This window comes from Prorops nasuta, unplaced genomic scaffold (assembly GCF_024137725.1).
Source record: "Prorops nasuta isolate Cenicafe-Biocafe unplaced genomic scaffold, Cenicafe_Pnas_1.2 PNAS00017, whole genome shotgun sequence".
NCBI classification, from domain to species: Eukaryota; Metazoa; Arthropoda; class Insecta; order Hymenoptera; family Bethylidae; genus Prorops; species Prorops nasuta.
In genome coordinates, this window is record NW_027116814.1 from 2044138 (window position 1) to 2062655 (window position 18518).

An 18518-nucleotide genomic window follows, 5' to 3' on the forward strand; every position below is an offset into this window, starting at 1 on the left:
GGAAGGGACAATGTTTACTATTGTTATGATCGAATGAACAAACGTGTGTATACTGACCAGGAACACATCCATGCTCATCGGATGCATCTCTGCATTCGATGACACCGTTGCAGTAGGAGGTGAAGGGGATGCAAGTCCTATCGGAGATACAGGTGAATTCGGAGGCCGAACAATGTCTTCCTGGTACAGGATCTGATCCTGCCCCTACGTGTCCCTCGGTGCTCGTTTCGTCTGCCCAAAAATTTCATCATCTTTCATCCCTGATTCTCATGGACTTCGCTCACTCGTAAATTACACAGCATCGACCCCTGGCATTCGACTTACCGCAATTTTCATCAGAACCATCATCACAATTCACGTATCCGTCGCAACGTTGACTCAGCCGAATGCAATCGCCATTGCCACATTGGAATTGATCCCGGCTACATCCTACAACCAAGGTTGAGCCTTAACTATTATACTATCCACATTGCGTATGCGGCCATGCTGACGCGACACGAATCGCCAATAAAAGAAAAATCATCAATCGAATACTAATAATAATCTAGATACTATATATATATATATAATATAAATTATGAAGAATATCGACACAGGATGGATCCTAGTTGCTCTCTAAACACGCTAAACACTTAGCTAACATTTAATTATTATGGTATATATGTATCGCTAATACAGGTAGGTTTACTTCGAGTTTAATAATGAGTAAACAAAAGAAGAAGACAATCGATTAGACAGAGAAAAAGATATATTTTTTGTTATCTTTTTATTGTACAATGTATATACGGTCTGATTCCTTACTTAACTGTGCATATAAATTTAGGAACACCTTTTTTCCTGGCCAATCGATGTACGTAAAAAAAAATTGTGTATATAGTACAGCTGATTCTCGAAAGATTGACATAGAAGCAGCAAATTCTTGTAGCACCAATTGTTGCAGACTTTCTCAAAAAGTTTCACAAAATATCTCAATCATCTTTGTATTCACTTATCCTATACCAATGTCACAGATTAAGGCTAATAGGATGTATATGAGAATCAGCTTCTACAATTCAAGCATTATAATTAAGAGCTAGCTTGAAATGAAAATTGGCATTTCTCGCGCATTCGATCTATTAATGAATAATAGATTGTAATGGAATGTATTACTACAGTGGACAAAGATCTCTGTGCCCACCAATGGGACTGTATCTCCCTGATGAAAAATCATGGCCGAACAAAGATGTTGAAAAAAAAGGGGTGGGGGTGAAAGAAGGAGGAAAAAATACGAGGTTTTCAGCATCGAAGAAATCCGAGGAGTCTAATGCATTACGGAATGTCGATGATAAATGTTATTATTCTCCAAGGAATAACGATGCTTTAAGCCTCTGAAAATGAAATGCAGCTTCCAATTTGTGCATGCCATGATAAAATAGGGTGATAAAAGTCAACTACTTATAGAGAGAAAGAAAGATAGAGAGAGAGAGAGAGAGTCATCTAATTTTTATACCAGGCAAAGATGCACTATAATTTACTAGGATGCATCTGATATAAAACAGATACGACTTGGTATTATGCGATTCGAGGATTACGGTTTAGCGATAAATTTATTATTAAATTCTTCTCCGTGTTGTTACTGCCGGATCAAAAAAATGTTATACACACATCGAATTACGAGACATAATCATCGATTCGCAGTTTTCTCATTTCTTTTCTTTTTTCTTGTCTGTCGCTGTTATCAGGAGGACAGAGGTTTATAATAGAAAAGATTGAAATATCCACGTAAAACTACGCACGAACACCTACACAGATTCTATTGGATGGCTAATAGAGCAGACTGAGACGAAAAAACTTGGGACCAGGATAATCTGGCACGAAAGGTATAAATATGCTATATGTAGAATGTGTAATAACACTTAAAAAGGTCCAAACCAAAGAGACGCGCGAAATTCTGTTTAACTTGATTATATATACCATCAGAGATATAAATTGTTCGTACAAGACATTTTTGAAACATTTTCGATACAATTGGACTCAAAAAGGTCCGAAATAAAAAATTCACATCTCTTGCATTGATTACTAAAATAAACAAAATTTTACAAGAATGATCTGGATCATTTTAAGATGACAGACTCTCGTCTACAGAGAGCGGTAAAGACGAAAGGAAATTTAGGATAATATAAATATATAATGCCAGATTATACAGGGGGTGGGGGGAATCTATACGAATAATCTAACCGAAGCAGTACTGCTCGTCTGTAAAGTCGCGGCAATCGTAGAAATGGTCGCAGTGGTGTGAGTTGGGGATGCAAGTGCCATCGGCACAAAGAAAATCATCCGGGGCACAAATCCTGGCTGTGCTGAGATTAGTCGGCAACGGTTCGATGTTTCTCTCTGTATCACTGTCATCCGCAGTGCGTCGAGGACCGAAATCCGCCTCGTTTTCCGGATTCGTATAGTCTACGCCCATCACCACTTCCGGTTGCCGCCTCCAAGTCTCTAAACCTAGAAGTAACCCAATCTCAACTGTCAGCTTTCGCTCATTTCGATCGACGAAATTGACCAAAAGAAGGAATGATATATCGAGTAACCACGTGTGTATAGACGAGTAGGATCCGGATATGGAACAGAGACATTCCTTCTGTATATGATAGTTATACCAATTTCAGGATGTAGTTTATATGGTACAGATGTTATAGGCGTATAAAGTTTGCGTGTAGAGATATATATATATATATCTCTACTTAAAATTATAAACATACAAAATACTGTATACTATAGTATACTGACGCTAGAGGGGACCAAGGGGCTTCGTGGTTCTTGCAGATTTATCGAGAGTCACCTCGGCTGATAATGATGCTGGGCACGAATGCTTTAGCTGCGTGTATTCGTCAACTGTATTCGTACCTACATTACTGGAACTTTGTAAGTATATTAAACGAGGGAGATGATGACTCACCACGGTGACAGTTTGTCTCGTCCTCTCCCCTGGGACAATCACGACGACCATTGCAGAGGGCTGATCTAGGTAAGCAGGTTCCATCGCTACAGGTGAACTCATCCCCGTTACAATTGCGATGAGGCTCCTTCTCACCGCTGCCTCCTCCACTAGTACCAGCTAAAATCAACGAATAGATTTCTACTTTTTTCTTCGCATACTATTTTATACTCTCCTCCTAAATATTATCGTGTATATATATATATATTGCCACGATTCGTGTATGAATATATACAAACATATATCCAACGAACAATTAACTGTAGCTCTGATTGCCTAATGATTAGCGTTAATTGACGTACATTACTTTTCTATGTTATGTTATATATTTATGAGTCGTTTCATGCTAAACAAATACACCTTTCAGGGTTGTATTTTTTTATTTTTCTGAGACTATAAAAATCATTTTTTATGTGAATTGAAACAGGCTATTGTATTAAGCATTTCATTTTTATTATTCTGGTAGTGGTATCTATTGGAAGTTTTTACTAGATTATTTTCAGTATGATTTTTCTTGTGGGAAATAATTTTTTTTGTTTTTATTTCATGAAAATATAGTTTTGTATTCAATTTTTCTGCTCTTTCCGTTGGAAACATTTTCAATGTTCTTAAACTTAAGCAAACATTTAAAAAGACATGATATTTTGGTCGATTCTAGATGATAAACAAATCAAAATATTTTTATCGAAAAGAGCAACTTCTTTTGCACGAAATGTGGATTTGTCAGATTTGGACAACAAGTATCTCTACATCAAGATTAAATTAAAGTAAAATATTGGACAATGTGTCTGACTAAACAATACTTCAAGTATTAGTTAGGATTAAAATGTTTTTTTCGATTTTCCTTTTTTTAGGTTTATATTGTGAAAAATAATTCCAAGAATGATAAGTAATCAATACTAAATCATTTGTAACAAATTATTCTGAAAGAAATTAAAAAGTAAGCTTTGAACGAGTTTTTCTGGAAATGATAGACTTTCAACTGGCACACGGTTTATCTCTGAATTTATTTGTCTAATTTCTAAAAAAACTTTTTTCATTTTACTTGTTTACATTAGTTATAGGGCAATCCACTACATTTTTACAAAAAAAATTCTAATAATTTCTAGTTGGCAAAATTAGCTGAAAAATAAGGTATTTTTCGCAGATTTTGTACTTTTTTTTTAACAATTAACATTTTGGCTAATTGTAGTGGATTGCCCTAGCATTATATTTCTATTTTAAGACGCCATTAGGTTTTTCTTTTTCAGACCTACCGAAGCTAAGATTATCTCTCCGCATTCCAGTAGAATTTTTTACAACGCCCTTACCTGTGCTATTTATAAAAAAAGCACCACAGAAAAATATCAGTTAAAACAATTTTTTTAACAACTAATGTATGTGTGCCAGAAAAATAAATAAAATGTAATTACTCCAAAACAAAACTGAGAAAACCTTTTTTTAAATTTGATGTTTTTTCGACCTGCTACTCCTGACTACTACATTAAATTAAATTTACGTATATTGCATAAAAATGATTTCCATACACGTTAGCTCCACATACTATGTAGCGCTTTTTGAATTGAAAATATGTGAATGATTACAAATAATATCACCAAGATAATACGGTTTATATTATTTATTTAAAGTTTAATTTATTATGATTTGTAAACAATAATTTATTCAATCTAAGGTTACTTTTGCAATCGTATTACCATTACCTGTAAGGCTCTTTATGAAATTATTCTATGATAATTCGTATTCCTTTACAGTCTTCAGTGCTATACACAGATTTCCTAAAAATAAACTACATTGCACATAAACTTTTTGCTTAACCCATTAACGCCTAAACTTTCTGAATTTTTACAAAGTTTTAAACGCTATTAATTTGTGTTATCGGTGTGAAAAAAATGTACAATGACTATATTCCGACGTATAAATTCATACTTTTTCAAAATCCGTCGGAAAAATTACGGTTAGACTTCAAGGAAAAAATATGGCAGATTTAAAAATGAGAAACGTAAATATTTTCTAAATAAAAATTTTTCTCCATTTTTGCTTGCAATGTTGTTGCAGATATTCATCTTAAAAGTATGGCCAATGGTGGAAAAACTCTACTTGAAGTATATTACGAAATATTTTTAATAAACATATCATCGCTTTTTTTTTTAAATGGCGGTGAAAATATAAAAATTGTATAAAAATTGGTACTTATTTCTTTTCTCAAAAACTATTGAGTTTAATAAAAATTATGAAAGAATAAAAGTATCCTAGAATTGATTGAAGAATACTCTTAAACATTTAAGATTTTTTGTAGACATTTTTTGAATATTTTGATTTGGCAATTTTTTGAAAAATCAAAAAATTTGAAAATTTTTTAGAGTATTCTTCAATCAATTCTAGGACATTTTTATTCTTTGATAACTTTCATTAAAATCAATCGTTTTTGAGGAAAGAAGTAAGTACCAATTTTTATACAATTTTTACATTTTCACCAGCATTTAAAAAAAAAGCAGTTAAATGTCTATTAAAATATTTCCTAATATACTTCAAGTTAAGTTTTCTCACCATTGGCCATACTTTTAAGATGAATATCTGCAACAACATTGCAAGAAAAAATGGAGAAAAATTTTTATTTGGAAAATATTCACGTTTCTCATTTTTAAATCGGCCATATTTTTTTCCTTGAAGTCTGACCGTAATTTTGCCGACGGATTTTGAAAAAGTATGAATTTATACGTCGGAATATAGTCATTGTACATTTTTTTCACACCGATAACACAAAATAATCGCGTTTAAAACTTAGTAAAAATGCAGAAAGTTTAGGCGTTAATGGATTAAAGTGAATAAATTTAATATTTTTGGACAACCCCCCCCCCCCCCCCATACAAATAGTTTAACGTTGATAAAATAGGTTGTCGAGAGAATCATTGCAGTTTATTTTATAAATTGAAGATTTTTTTGTTCAGGTTTAACAATATTGAAATTTAATAAATTAAACCCTAAAATGTTAAAAAATCGAAATTATCGTAATGATATTATTTATAATTAATTTCATACTCACTTTGGGGAACGCTGTTTAATAGCTTTCCTTTCGATGTTAACCTACAGTTTTAAATTATGGTATAGGACCAAAACATGCATACATTGTGTACGAGTTATTTTTTCTGTAATGTACATAAGAATATTTTAAGTAGTGCATAATCAGACAAATAGTTATATTTATGTTTTCATTCAATCTTGATATAGATACTTATATGTAGTAAAAATCTGACAAGTATAAATATATTGGGTAAAAAAGTTACTATTTTCGATTTTAAAGTATTTTCATTTGAAAACCATTTTTGGATCCAGCAAAAAAAATAGAATGTTTACCTGAGTTCTAGAAAGTATAAAAAATTTCCATTTAGAAGAGTGAGATATTTATATAAAACTATATATGTTTTTATATAAAGAGTTAATTTTAGTTCATAAAAAATCACATTGAAAATAATCGAGCTGAAAAGCTGAAATGTATGTCACTACCAAAATAATAAAAATAAATCGGTCGTCTATACACAATATTTTTCCAGCATCGTATGTACAGTGGATCTACAAATTTGTTTTGTTAAAACTTCTATTAAAAAATCAATGTAAAAATCTAAAAAAGTTACGACATATATCATAATAATTCGATTAGTTGGGCCTAGAATTATATCAACAATTTAAAAAAAGATACACTATTTATAATAGCTTAAACCATACCAAACATTTCCATTTAAATTTTCACTGGTGTCCAAAAAGACCTATTGCGCAGATAGAGGGTTAAATTTAAAAAAAAATACCGTTTTGAATCAGACTAAAAATGATATTCGTTGTTTGATATTAATATAAAATCCAGCCCTGAAAGGCATATTCGATTATCGTGAAGTGACCCATATATACGTATATATCGATTGGTTATCGCGATTGAGCCCAGTTAAACGTGCAGTATTTTTAAAGCCATCTGCGTTTCTACTATAATTTATATACATGTAACATATATTCATATACACAAAAACTATTTATTGGCCATTCATTTATTAACTAGCAAAAGAATTACATCATTTTCGCTTCGTTAAAAATTTCTGAGCTATGTCGGAAAGGGGGGCGGGGGTGATGGTGGTGGTGCGAGATAAATAGAGATACGTGCAAATTCCAACGTGAACTGAGACCCTAACTCTGATTTTTTTATACTGATAAAATGTGGTTGTTGAATCCTTACGGCAATTTTTTTCATCGCTCTCGTCGTGGCAGTCATAACTATTGTCGCAAAAAAAGTTCTTGCTTATGCAGACACCATTGTCGCATGGCAGATATCCATCAGCGCAGGCTATAAATGAGAGTTAGTCTGTTAGTAAGGAATGACGACGATTGACAAAGCTTGCATCGAAATTGTTATAGAGATAGCAATGGAATAACAGTGTGCACTGGTCACGCGCATTTTCCAGTCGATTATAGCGCAAAATGATCAAAAATCTTATTTCTTTTGAGAGAGAGAGAGAAAGAGAACTATTAATACGAGCACTTTTCAGTTGGAAAATAATCGTTCTCGTTTCAAATGATCGAAAATTATATGACACACACTAATCTCTCATTTAATATTTTGCTAAGAAAAGTTGAAGATAATGAAAAAGATATCTGGCTTGTCATATATATCATACTTGATAAATTAAACAATTTATTAAGTGCACATTGCTATTTCTTATGAGATAGTATAAATATACCCAATGGAAAAGTACGAAGACAGATGTGCATGAGACTATTCTATACTGTATACATATACAGTTTATCTCAGTATATACAACAATATAACGACATACTATTAAATAATATTCCATTGTTATCCTTCGAAACGTCCAGAATATTGTTGATAAAAATATTAATTTTATCATAAAGCTAACAAGTTTAATAATTAAAACAGATATTCGAAAAATTTGGCTAGAACGGTGACCATCGTATACCTAATATCTTAATTGGCAGTATACTGTGGTTAAAGCTAATTGGAATTATTAATGGACCGCGGAAGTAATGGCTAAAGCTATAAATCATATTTATAACGAAGAAACTGGAAAGTATTGAATTTATAAATATACATACAATATAATCGTCAATGCACAGGAGTCTTTCGTTAAAATTCAAACAAAGAGAGTGGCTATAGACTATATAGACAAATTGTTCAGATGCTAGATTGAAATGGCAAGCAATGTTTGGTGAAAAAAGTCAAATATCATAGAAATATCTACTAGAGAAAGGACGTAACTAGTTCATTACCTGATCTTAAATATCAGCATCACGATCAAATATCATAGGATTCAAATTAACATTAATGAAAATCTTTTCTTGTAACATTATACCTACTGATCAGAGTGATGCATTAGAATGCTGATATATTTGTAAAATTTATAGTAATATGGAGATGAATAAAACTTTTGTCAATGGATAATCAAGTCAAATTTGATCGTTGATTACACTGCGAGGTGCTGGAGAATGTTAGTAAGAAAAAAATAGATGACTAGAGTAGAAATTCTAAAAGTGCTGAAAGAAGAGAAAAAGAGAGAGAGAGTATGACGTAACATATGTAAAAACGAGAAAGAAGCGATAAAGGAAAAGTGGTGAGTGTAAAGTAGAAATAAGCAAAGAACGATAAGAAGACGAGAGTCCTTGTGGATGGATTCAAGTGAATGTATAAGCAGGCCATTTTCTGTCATGGTGTATAAAATTTCATAAATCTTATATTTCGTATTATACAAACCAGTAATAAGAATTGCATTAGTCACGGTTGACAGCTTAAGATCCGATAGAATTGATGTTAAGCTGTTTCTCATTATAAGGCACCCTTGCTATACGTATAAGAAACATTTTAACATTTTACCGCATTAAACGAGCATCATCCAAGCAAATTAATTAATCGTGTTGTTATCATTTGTTTAAAATGATTTCGGAGTACGACGCAATGATATTAGCATCGAGACAAGCAAGCCAAGCAAAATGCTGAAGATGATCAAGCCGAGCGCGACATGCATATAACATACACTTACTATAATATACTCGGTGGGTATTACAACAATGTGCATAGATTTGTAGCCACGTGTGTAAATTATAAACGTCGATAAAAAATAAAGAGTCCATCGACGACGTTAAATTGACTTTAATGTTACCGGGTTGAATACAGAGAGGGAGAAAATAGAAAGTAGGAAAGCTGTGTGAGAGCATGTAGAAAAGGATCATCTATCGTTATATATATAGAGACCGAGCTTGAGACGCCCTCCACAGCATTACTTTATTCATTCCAATAATTATTTCTTTTTATTAATTACCGGTTTTCTTCCATAAGAAATTATTGACAATTTTTAATCGAAGGTAAATATATATATATATATATGTGTAGAATATTAGACAGAAAGTGAAAATAAATATATCGTAGAAAGAAGAAGAAGAACAGGAATAAGATGGAGAAAAAGAAGAAGAATAGAGAGAATAATGGTACAAGTGATTCCATTTGAAAGATGAATCGTACGTTGGGTGTTCGTTTGATTGGCAAGCGGCTGACAGTTCTCGTCGCTATGATCCGGGCAATCCGCGTGTCCGTCGCACCTGTAGGTATCCTCGATGCACTTGTTTCCGGTTGCACATTTGAACTGCGTGGGCGTGCATTCCCGATCTGTGTTAGTCGCATACGTACAAAGAGCACACTTTATATCTGAATAGATGAAAGCGTAAAAAGCTCAAGCGAAATTTTCAAATCCTTTTATACTCTCTCTCTCTCTCTCACTATATATATATATATATACATGTACAATATACATATATATATATAAAGTACATTAATTTTCAAATTACAATTTCAATCGAGAAAACACTGGCATACCGCAGGCTATGTATTTGCATGTCGGTAAAACCGTGCATTTTAATTTGGACATCATTTGGTAATGCGATATTAAATCGAGGAGGTTATATAGATATAGACATAGATATAGGTCGAGGGCTCAGCAATAGAAGGACGTAGAGGATGTAGTCGCGTGACGATAGTGTTCCTCTCATCGTCGGTATATATATACATACGTAAGGATTGTAAAACGGTACACTTATACTGTATATGTAGATAGTATACTATAGATATAGATAATACCAGATAAAAGCTTTTCTAACTAATTGTAAGAGAGAGAGCTGGAGAACGAGAAGAAGGTTGGGTATGCTGCACGGTAAGGCGGTGATAGTCGGTTATTAACTTGCCGTAAACGTCCTTAACGAGCTGGCATTACAGGGTCATTTGTCAGTGGAAGACTCGTTGCTTTCTCATTCTGCTCGCTCGCAGTCTTGCCCACCACTTGAATTTTCCTGAAAAATTCTTACCTTACCAACTACAAAGCTTACCCAGCCCACCTCGCCTCTATTCTCTCCTATTCCTTCTAATTAAGCTAAGAAATTGTTCAGCAGCTAACCTTCATTAATCCAACGTCATATTTCAATGTCCTCTAAGACCCTATTCGCGCAATGCTACTTTATTTTATTTATTCATTACTTTATTCTACTCGGTATTAACGTCCTTCTATATAATACACAACCTGCGATATGCGTTATCACAACTACTGAACGCGTCTATATTTTACATAAATGTGATCATTCGTTCGACCAATCATCTTCGCAAATCCTAACGATTGATATTTATATATATATATACATTCGCTCGCTCACGCACACATTTCTGAAATATCGAAGCTAACTCAAAGGAAGCATGCAGCTATGTATGTACATTATTTTATAGGATGTTTTCGTTGAAATGATTTTGATTGAACTTTGGAATCGGAATTTTCTTTTCTTCTTTATGGAGCGGTAGGTTGGACAAGGGATTCGAGTTAAAGAGAGATAGATGGGGTGTTAAGTATACCGCAGTAAAGCTCGTCTTCTGCTCGCGGACAATTGTCGAATCCATCGCAGACGGACTCCTTAGGAATGCAGGAACCATCGCCACAGGTAAAATCCATGGGGGAACACGGCGGCAAACCTATATGTGTACAGTATGACAGCCACGTTGGTGTAAGACAGGGGACCTTTGAACAATCCCACTACCCCCAGAAACCAGCTTCTGCAAACTTGTCTCTCGGGGTATGTATATATATATATATATATATAGGTAAGTCCTTGGAAAAAGCTTATGCGCAAAGCTTCAGCACAATGAGAAACATTTAAAGCAATCTTTATCTACCTATGCTATTTATATATAATGTAAGTATACATGTATGTGTATATTATTTACATATTTACACGTATCTCTTGTACACAGAAAGCATAAACCATTCTTTCGTAATATCTGTATCTCTTTGTCAAATATTTTTCAGTCGTTAACAGGGAAAGCACTCGCAACCTCTAATTGATCCAGTTATTCAATATCTGTCGAGTTTCTGCCTCTGTTCGTATAGTGTGACAATGGCCACATATTATCGCACCGGTTTATATATAGGTATAGGTACATACGTATATACATGTATGGGTAGTCTTTTGGGGAGCTTTCGGCAGAGAGGAAGAGCAGGCATTTATATATTTACATCGTAGAAATCATTAGATTTACGGAAATATAGCTACACAAAAACGATCAGTCCCGTTTTTAACTCTATATGCACGATTGTAAACAAAGGATATCGCAGTGGATAATTCAACTATATACGCATATAATCCCCCCTTAACATAAAATATCACAAGTAAAAAAGTTTAATAAATATTTCCCGTAATAGCAAAAATATTCTCAGGATATCCTTAGAACATTCCAAAGATATTCAAATGTCCATTGGATATGCCGAATATGTGCACTGGACATCGTTCGCTATCAGTGTTAACTTCTGCTAGCACATTATTATTTGAATTATTTTTACAACTTTTCATGGTGGAGCTTATAATATTATTTCAACAGTAAGATTATATAAGAACGAAGAAAGAGTTCGATCTTATACACAAGTAAATAATTAACGAAAGGCTCTTTAGACTTTTTTATCTATAATTATATAAAAAACCCATGCACGGTTAAATTATCCACTACGAGATTTAGCTTACAGTATTGTATATAGCAAGATCAGATTTCACATATATTTACAGATAATTATCACGAGATTTCATTGAAAGTAGATTTTTATAGTGATAACAAGTAGATTCTGAAGAAGCCCATACTTTGTCGAAAGACACAAGAAGAGAAGAGAGAAGAGAAGAAAGAAGATGAGACTTTTGACTGGACAACAGTTTTAGACGTAGTAATTATATACTAGTAGACATTCAACGATATATATTAATAGTATAGGGTACATACATATAAGTGTGGAGATTCCCAATAGAACGGATAAGAGCATATAAGAATGTGTGCATTAAAACTACCTTTGGTTTTAAAGTCTTCGCAGTCTTCCTCGTCACTGCTATCATCGCAATCAGGTATATTATTACACAATGAAGCAGCAGCGATACATTTATCATCACACAGAATTTGGCCAGCAGGACAATTTTCCCTGGTACTCTCATTCTCCTCTTCAGCAGGGGTATTACCTAGTCCCTCGTAGTAATCTTCACACGATATCTCATCTGACTTATCCCGACAGTCCTCTACACCATTGCAAACTTTAAACTCATCTATGCAAAGATTCTCATTATCACCACATTCATGGCAATTATTTGAATCAAAATAATCATTTGTGGTGGTCCTTGCTATTCGGTTCTTTTCCTGCATTAATACAGGTGTGCTTTCATCCAAATTTGTCAATGAAATTGTTCCGGTGGCTACCTCAATCGTCTCGCTTACTGCATCCTCATCACAATCATCTTCGTCCTTAAGAACATTTTTGACATTGAACACGTCCTGCCCAAGATAAAACGACTCTGTAGTAGTTGCTGCTTTTTTCTTACATCTTCTTTTAGTTGGTCTTGCTATTGTCATCTCCGTAGCGATTGATGGAGAAGACGCAAGAATCTCCCCAGCTGTGCTATCTTCCGAAGATTCTTTGCAAACGTACGCATCATCCTCCTCATTATATTCATACTTACATGTCGTCGTAGATTTTTCTGTAGAAGAATAGCTTGAATTGTCCAAGTATTTAGATGTCGACGAGTCGACGTCATCATAGATCTCTGATACAGTGGTAAAACTATCTGCGAGACTTTTCATAGTGCTTTCTGAAACACCTTCTTGCGGTTTAGAATTGTCCTTCCATGTATCTCCTGTGTTATTTTTTTTTCTCGTTTCTTTCGGTAAATAACTCGGCGTTGAATAACTACTTTTTCTAGTCCGTTTTATATTATTTTCATTGATCGTTTTTATCGATGATAGGCTGAATGAAGATGCAGTAGTGCTCCTTCTGTACTTGAGATCCCCTGCTTCCACAATGGGTAATTCCAATTCTGCCGAGTCGAAGTGTTGCATCGTCGTGGAGCTCGTATTGTCCAAGAAATTATTCGACCTTGAACTAGTTTCATGAATAGTACTCGATGGATTTCTTGAACTAGCGATACTGTCTTTCAATAGATAATATTTTTTTCTCCAATGATCCGAGCAGTTCTCCATGTTTTTTAAAGTCGTTGAAACCTTCGGAATCTCAACATTGGACTTTGGCCTGTTCTCTATCCATTTTTGCTTATTCTTCCAATTGTTCTGCTGAATTACATTCGCTGCTGCATAATAGGGTGTCATAGTTTTCGTTGATTCAGTTATACTTTCTGTTTTGTAGAATTCCTCTGTTGTTCCTCTGTAGCTGTCGATGATCGGAGTAATTGTTGGCAATATCCGATCCGTCGTATTCTTCTGATGCAATTTACCCTTTAAGTGGTTCTGATAATAATTGTTAAACAAACCATTCTTTCTAAACACGTAATTCGTCATCGGTGTAATCGTCACTGATGAATTACTAGGACTTTTTATTGTTGTATTTTGTCCAAGCGAAGATTGCTTCGTAAGCCAGATGGTGGTGGTAAACGAACTGCTAAACAGCAATGGATTTGGACTGACGGAGAAACTTCGTTTTGGATATTTCTGGACGAAAGGTCGCGATGACCATCTCGCGACAGCTGCCGACAAATTCTTGTTCTCCAGTACTTCATAATTCATCAAATAATGCCAAAGTTTTTTCGGTACCAGCCTCCATTTATCGTGAATCAATATTTTCTTATAATTACGCATTTTCCTCCTGAGTCTCGAGATTCCTGGGGACTCCGTCAGGTTTCTCGAGAATCTCGTGAATCTTTCTGCGCTCAAAGGTGTAGTGTGACGTTGTAGAATTGTGGCGATGGACCTTGAACGAGATTCCAGCTCTTTTCGATCTCTAATTTTTTTCATTTCGGGTAAAACCGTTCGCCACGAAACGTTTACACGAGTTTTCACTCGGATTACGTCTTTCTTTCCCAATGGTCCATTTCGATTGGTCGAGTGTTTCTGTCCCTGTCCCCTCGCTCTATGACTACCAAAATGCTTACGATCGTAGTCTCGTATCCTGTTCTTTCCGTTCAGTCTTCTCTCTATGCGAATCCATACAATCATTACAATAACTGTAGTACTACGGTACAATAGTGTCATCATTATACAAATTCTACTTTCCTCACCGTCGATCGGCGTAAATTCTAAATTCTTTCACCTATATAATCTGCAATTTTTTTACTTAAAAAATCGCGTGCTCTTTTCAATCTATACATATAAATACTAAGGCTTGCTCTTCTTTTAGTGGAAGAAGAGCCCAGCTTCCCCGATTAAAATTCAAAAATACGTGTAACAGCGTACAAATTATAACCTCTTTCCACAATAAATACGTTAAAATACTATATATAAACATTAAATACCTTCAACGTTATATTTATAAACTAGATCTGTCTTAAGAAAAAAGAGCGTGTATTATATATAATTTGCACGTAAATTTGTTGAATTGGGACTTTGTGATAAAATTCGAGCTATGTTATAGATCAGCTTAATTAAATTTGGCTTGTTTGTTTCGTGTGTGTATTGTATGTACGGGTGATGGTGTGTCCGCGCCTCTATATATTTATTTAATACTTTGGAAATTTAAGGAGAAGAGAACAAACATAGTTACCGCAATTTTGTTCGTCGGAATGATCCATGCAGTCGGCAATCCCGTTGCACCTTAGTCCAAAGCGAATACAGCGTCCATCGTTACATTTGAACTCGTCTGGCCCGCAACCTGCTCCACAGTAGCACACTCATGCTCGCTTTTCATTTTTTCAAGGTAACTTTTAAAGCTCAGCCCAGCCCTGCCCAGCCCAGCCTAGCCTACCCTATTATTCCATCTATCGCATATCGCGCTCATAGACAATTAACACACCTCACCACGCGCGTTATATCAATTGGATAAAGCCAAGCATCGCATGCTCCCCCCCCAACCATTATAGCAATACTATATGTATAGTATCTCTCTCTATACTCGAGACTCTATTCTAGTGGCGTGGTATACTTGACACCACCCCTAAAATACGATCATCCCTGATGCATCGAACGTTATAATGGATACGTAAAACAAACCCGAATTTCAAGCATCGTTAAATTTGACACGAAAAGAATTTTTGTCTGCGATTTACCCATAAGCTATCATTATTATTAATGAGCTATTTCAGCTATTATTCATATATATATATATATATAGATAAATATAGTATATCGGATAACGCGTTCCTAAACAATTAACACATCTCGCCACGTACGTTTTGTATGAATTGGAAAAAGCAAAGCATCGCATGCTCTCCCCCCTCCACCCACTATATCAATACTATATGTATAACCCTACAATACACTTGACTAAAAGTTGTTTTATAGGCCATTTTTTAGTCATCCAATTAACTAAAAGACGTGTAAAAGATTTCTTTAAGTCACTTGGTGCTGTATGGATAGTATCTCTCTATACACTTGGAACAATTTTTCGTTATAACAGTGAACAGAATTCATTAATAGAACGAAAAATTGTTCACCGGCTTAAAAAATGATATTCAGTGGACTCGAGACTCTACTCAAGTAGTATTGTTTACTCGACACCACTCCTAGAATATTATCATCCCTGATGCACCGCACGCTATTATATATATATATATATATATAATAAACCCGGATTGCAAGCATCGTTGAAATTCATACGAAAAGAACTTATGTCTGCGATTTATCTATAAGTTACTTATTATTAATTTTATTGTTGTTGTTATATTAATGCGCTAATCTAGCTATCATATATATAGATATAGTATACGAAAAAGCCAACGATTACGAAGCACATCGCACACAACACGCTGCTGATGATGCACTCTCGCTATTTCTTACTAATTTTTGCTAGCTATAAACAAATTTGCCATAACAATTATCACACCCACGCTGACACACACGCACATAGAGACGCTCGTGTATGATACAACACGTGTATGTGTTTGCGTGTGCAGAAATCGCGCTTCTCATGAAAGAATATATATATTTGTTTCTTGTCGTATTCTTTGAATTTATCGCCATCGAATTCGGTGCATATATAATTATTAGATCATCTCACTTTTTTTATTTTGCATCCCATTTGCCTAACTTTTTACTTTTGCCTTTAAAACGATTTTTCCGCAACACAGAGCTATTCAGATTTTTTTTTAGAGATTTCGACACGACCATTTGGTTTTTCTATAATAATATTAACACAGAGAATTTTTGTTTAAATAGGTTATGATATACCACATCATTTCCACACCATATATATTCCGTTGCAAGTTGATAGATAGTTCAATTACACATTTGTTTAGAATATCTCATTACTCCAATTTTATTATTTTATTCATTATCAGCATGAAACGGCACGGTATAGTCAATGTAGTGATTTTACATAAGGTTCGATGCTTAAATTACTAAAGTAAGAGAAATCTAAACAAATTTAAAATAAAAATAGCTGATAATCTGTTTTTATTTCAAATTTGTTTAATTTTCTTCTCAATATAGTAATATAATCATAAAAAATCAGGTAAAATCACTACATTGACTATACCGAGCTACCTCTTGCTGACGATAAATAAAATAAGAGTAACGAGATATTCTAAACAAATGTGTAATCGGACTATATACCAACTTGCAACAGAATATATATGATGTGAAAAATTATTCGGTATACCAAAACCTATTTAAATAAAAATTCTGTGTTAATCTTAAGGTCAAACCAAATAGTCGTTGCGAGACCTCTAAAAAAATCGTACAAGCTCTACGTTTCAGGAGAATCATTTTAAATATAAAAGTAAACATTTAGGCAGGTGTAATGTACAATAAAAAAATTGAGACCGTCTTAAAACTATACATTTCGCGAACTGCGCGAAAAAGCAAGGTTCTCGCATGGAAATGATATAATTATACAGATAGGAGAACTTGAGAGCTTTCCAATATGGAGAATGCTTTAAATGGCCGATTAATTATTTAGAGAGACTGGCATCATGAGGTATTAATGTGTTTTGTCAAACGGTTAAATGAAAAATGAATAATTGATGCGTGTTAAACGTTTATCGCTTTGTCGATCAGGGCTAATTGCTGCTGAATCCAGATCGTTCGTTACTGGAAATCAAGACGGGGCGCTAATTAATAGGATTAAAAATTGAATACTCACCGCACTGAAGCTCATCATCACCATTGGTACAGTCGGGAGCTCCGTTGCACCGAAGCTCGATACTCAGGCAAGTACCGTCCAAACATCGAAATTGATCACCGCTGCAAGTCGTCACTGAAAATTCCAAACATATTGCCCAATATTACATTCCTCAATAATTAACTTTTTACTCTTAAGCATTTTACATGAACAATGATCCTTTCATTTATTATTCGACCGATATACTCGCTAGATCGATTAATACACGTTGAGAAAGTTTGATCTATGAATATTTATCCCAACGTAAATCGCACATATAACGTAACTAAATGTAAAAAGTTAATCGATAAATCGGACAGAATGAAGTTTTCGACTGAACCAGTATTTTTAGGCTTATTTAATAAATCAAACTTCTTGAAAGGACTGTATGCAATAACTGTTTATATATCTGTCTACATATACATATATAGGAGTAAAAAATTAGGAATTGAAATGGGAAACGTGTTTGATGGAGTGGTAGGGGGTTCGATGTGCGTATTGCATAAATCAGGAAGAAAATAATGGAATAAAGAAAGGAAGAAAATGAGAGAAATGGGTGTGTGTATATATATATACCATTGCAGTGTTGCTCGTCTGAATTGTCGATACAGTCACGACGACCATCGCACCTAGCACTCTTGCTTACGCATTCGCCATCTCCACCACACTCGAATTCGTCCTGACGACATCGTGCTGTTTTCATGGGTGTGCGTGTGTATGGGCGTGCACCATGCATTTGCGTGGAAAGCCAAAAGAATAACCGATAAATAAAAAAGAAAAAAAAACAGTGTAAACAACATTTGCCAACGAGTAAAATCTATCTGATTTTATACGATTTTATATACTTCGTAATCCCCCAACTCTCATCTAACTGTACAACCACCGCAAAATTATTCCCGTTATTAACAAGCAGATGGTATTAAAGTTAATTTGAA

The 18518-nt window shown here is 34.3% G+C and overlaps 1 protein-coding gene across 1 annotated transcript in view; it reads right to left on the reverse strand.

Annotated features, from left to right (window-relative positions):
* The window catches only part of trol (terribly reduced optic lobes), a 668955-nt gene that overhangs the window by 553939 nt on the left and 96498 nt on the right, over window positions 1-18518 (reverse strand). Inside the window, exons 12-21 of the mRNA XM_066737443.1 lie at window positions 18160-18276; window positions 17566-17679; window positions 15031-15138; window positions 10866-10982; window positions 9495-9638; window positions 7200-7307; window positions 2896-3097; window positions 2218-2381; window positions 325-429; window positions 58-231 (exon numbers count right to left, since the gene is read on the reverse strand). Coding sequence (XP_066593540.1) covers window positions 58-231; window positions 325-429; window positions 2218-2381; window positions 2896-3097; window positions 7200-7307; window positions 9495-9638; window positions 10866-10982; window positions 15031-15138; window positions 17566-17679; window positions 18160-18276 — 1353 coding nt within the window. The remainder of the gene's footprint in view (window positions 1-57; window positions 232-324; window positions 430-2217; window positions 2382-2895; window positions 3098-7199; window positions 7308-9494; window positions 9639-10865; window positions 10983-15030; window positions 15139-17565; window positions 17680-18159; window positions 18277-18518) is intronic.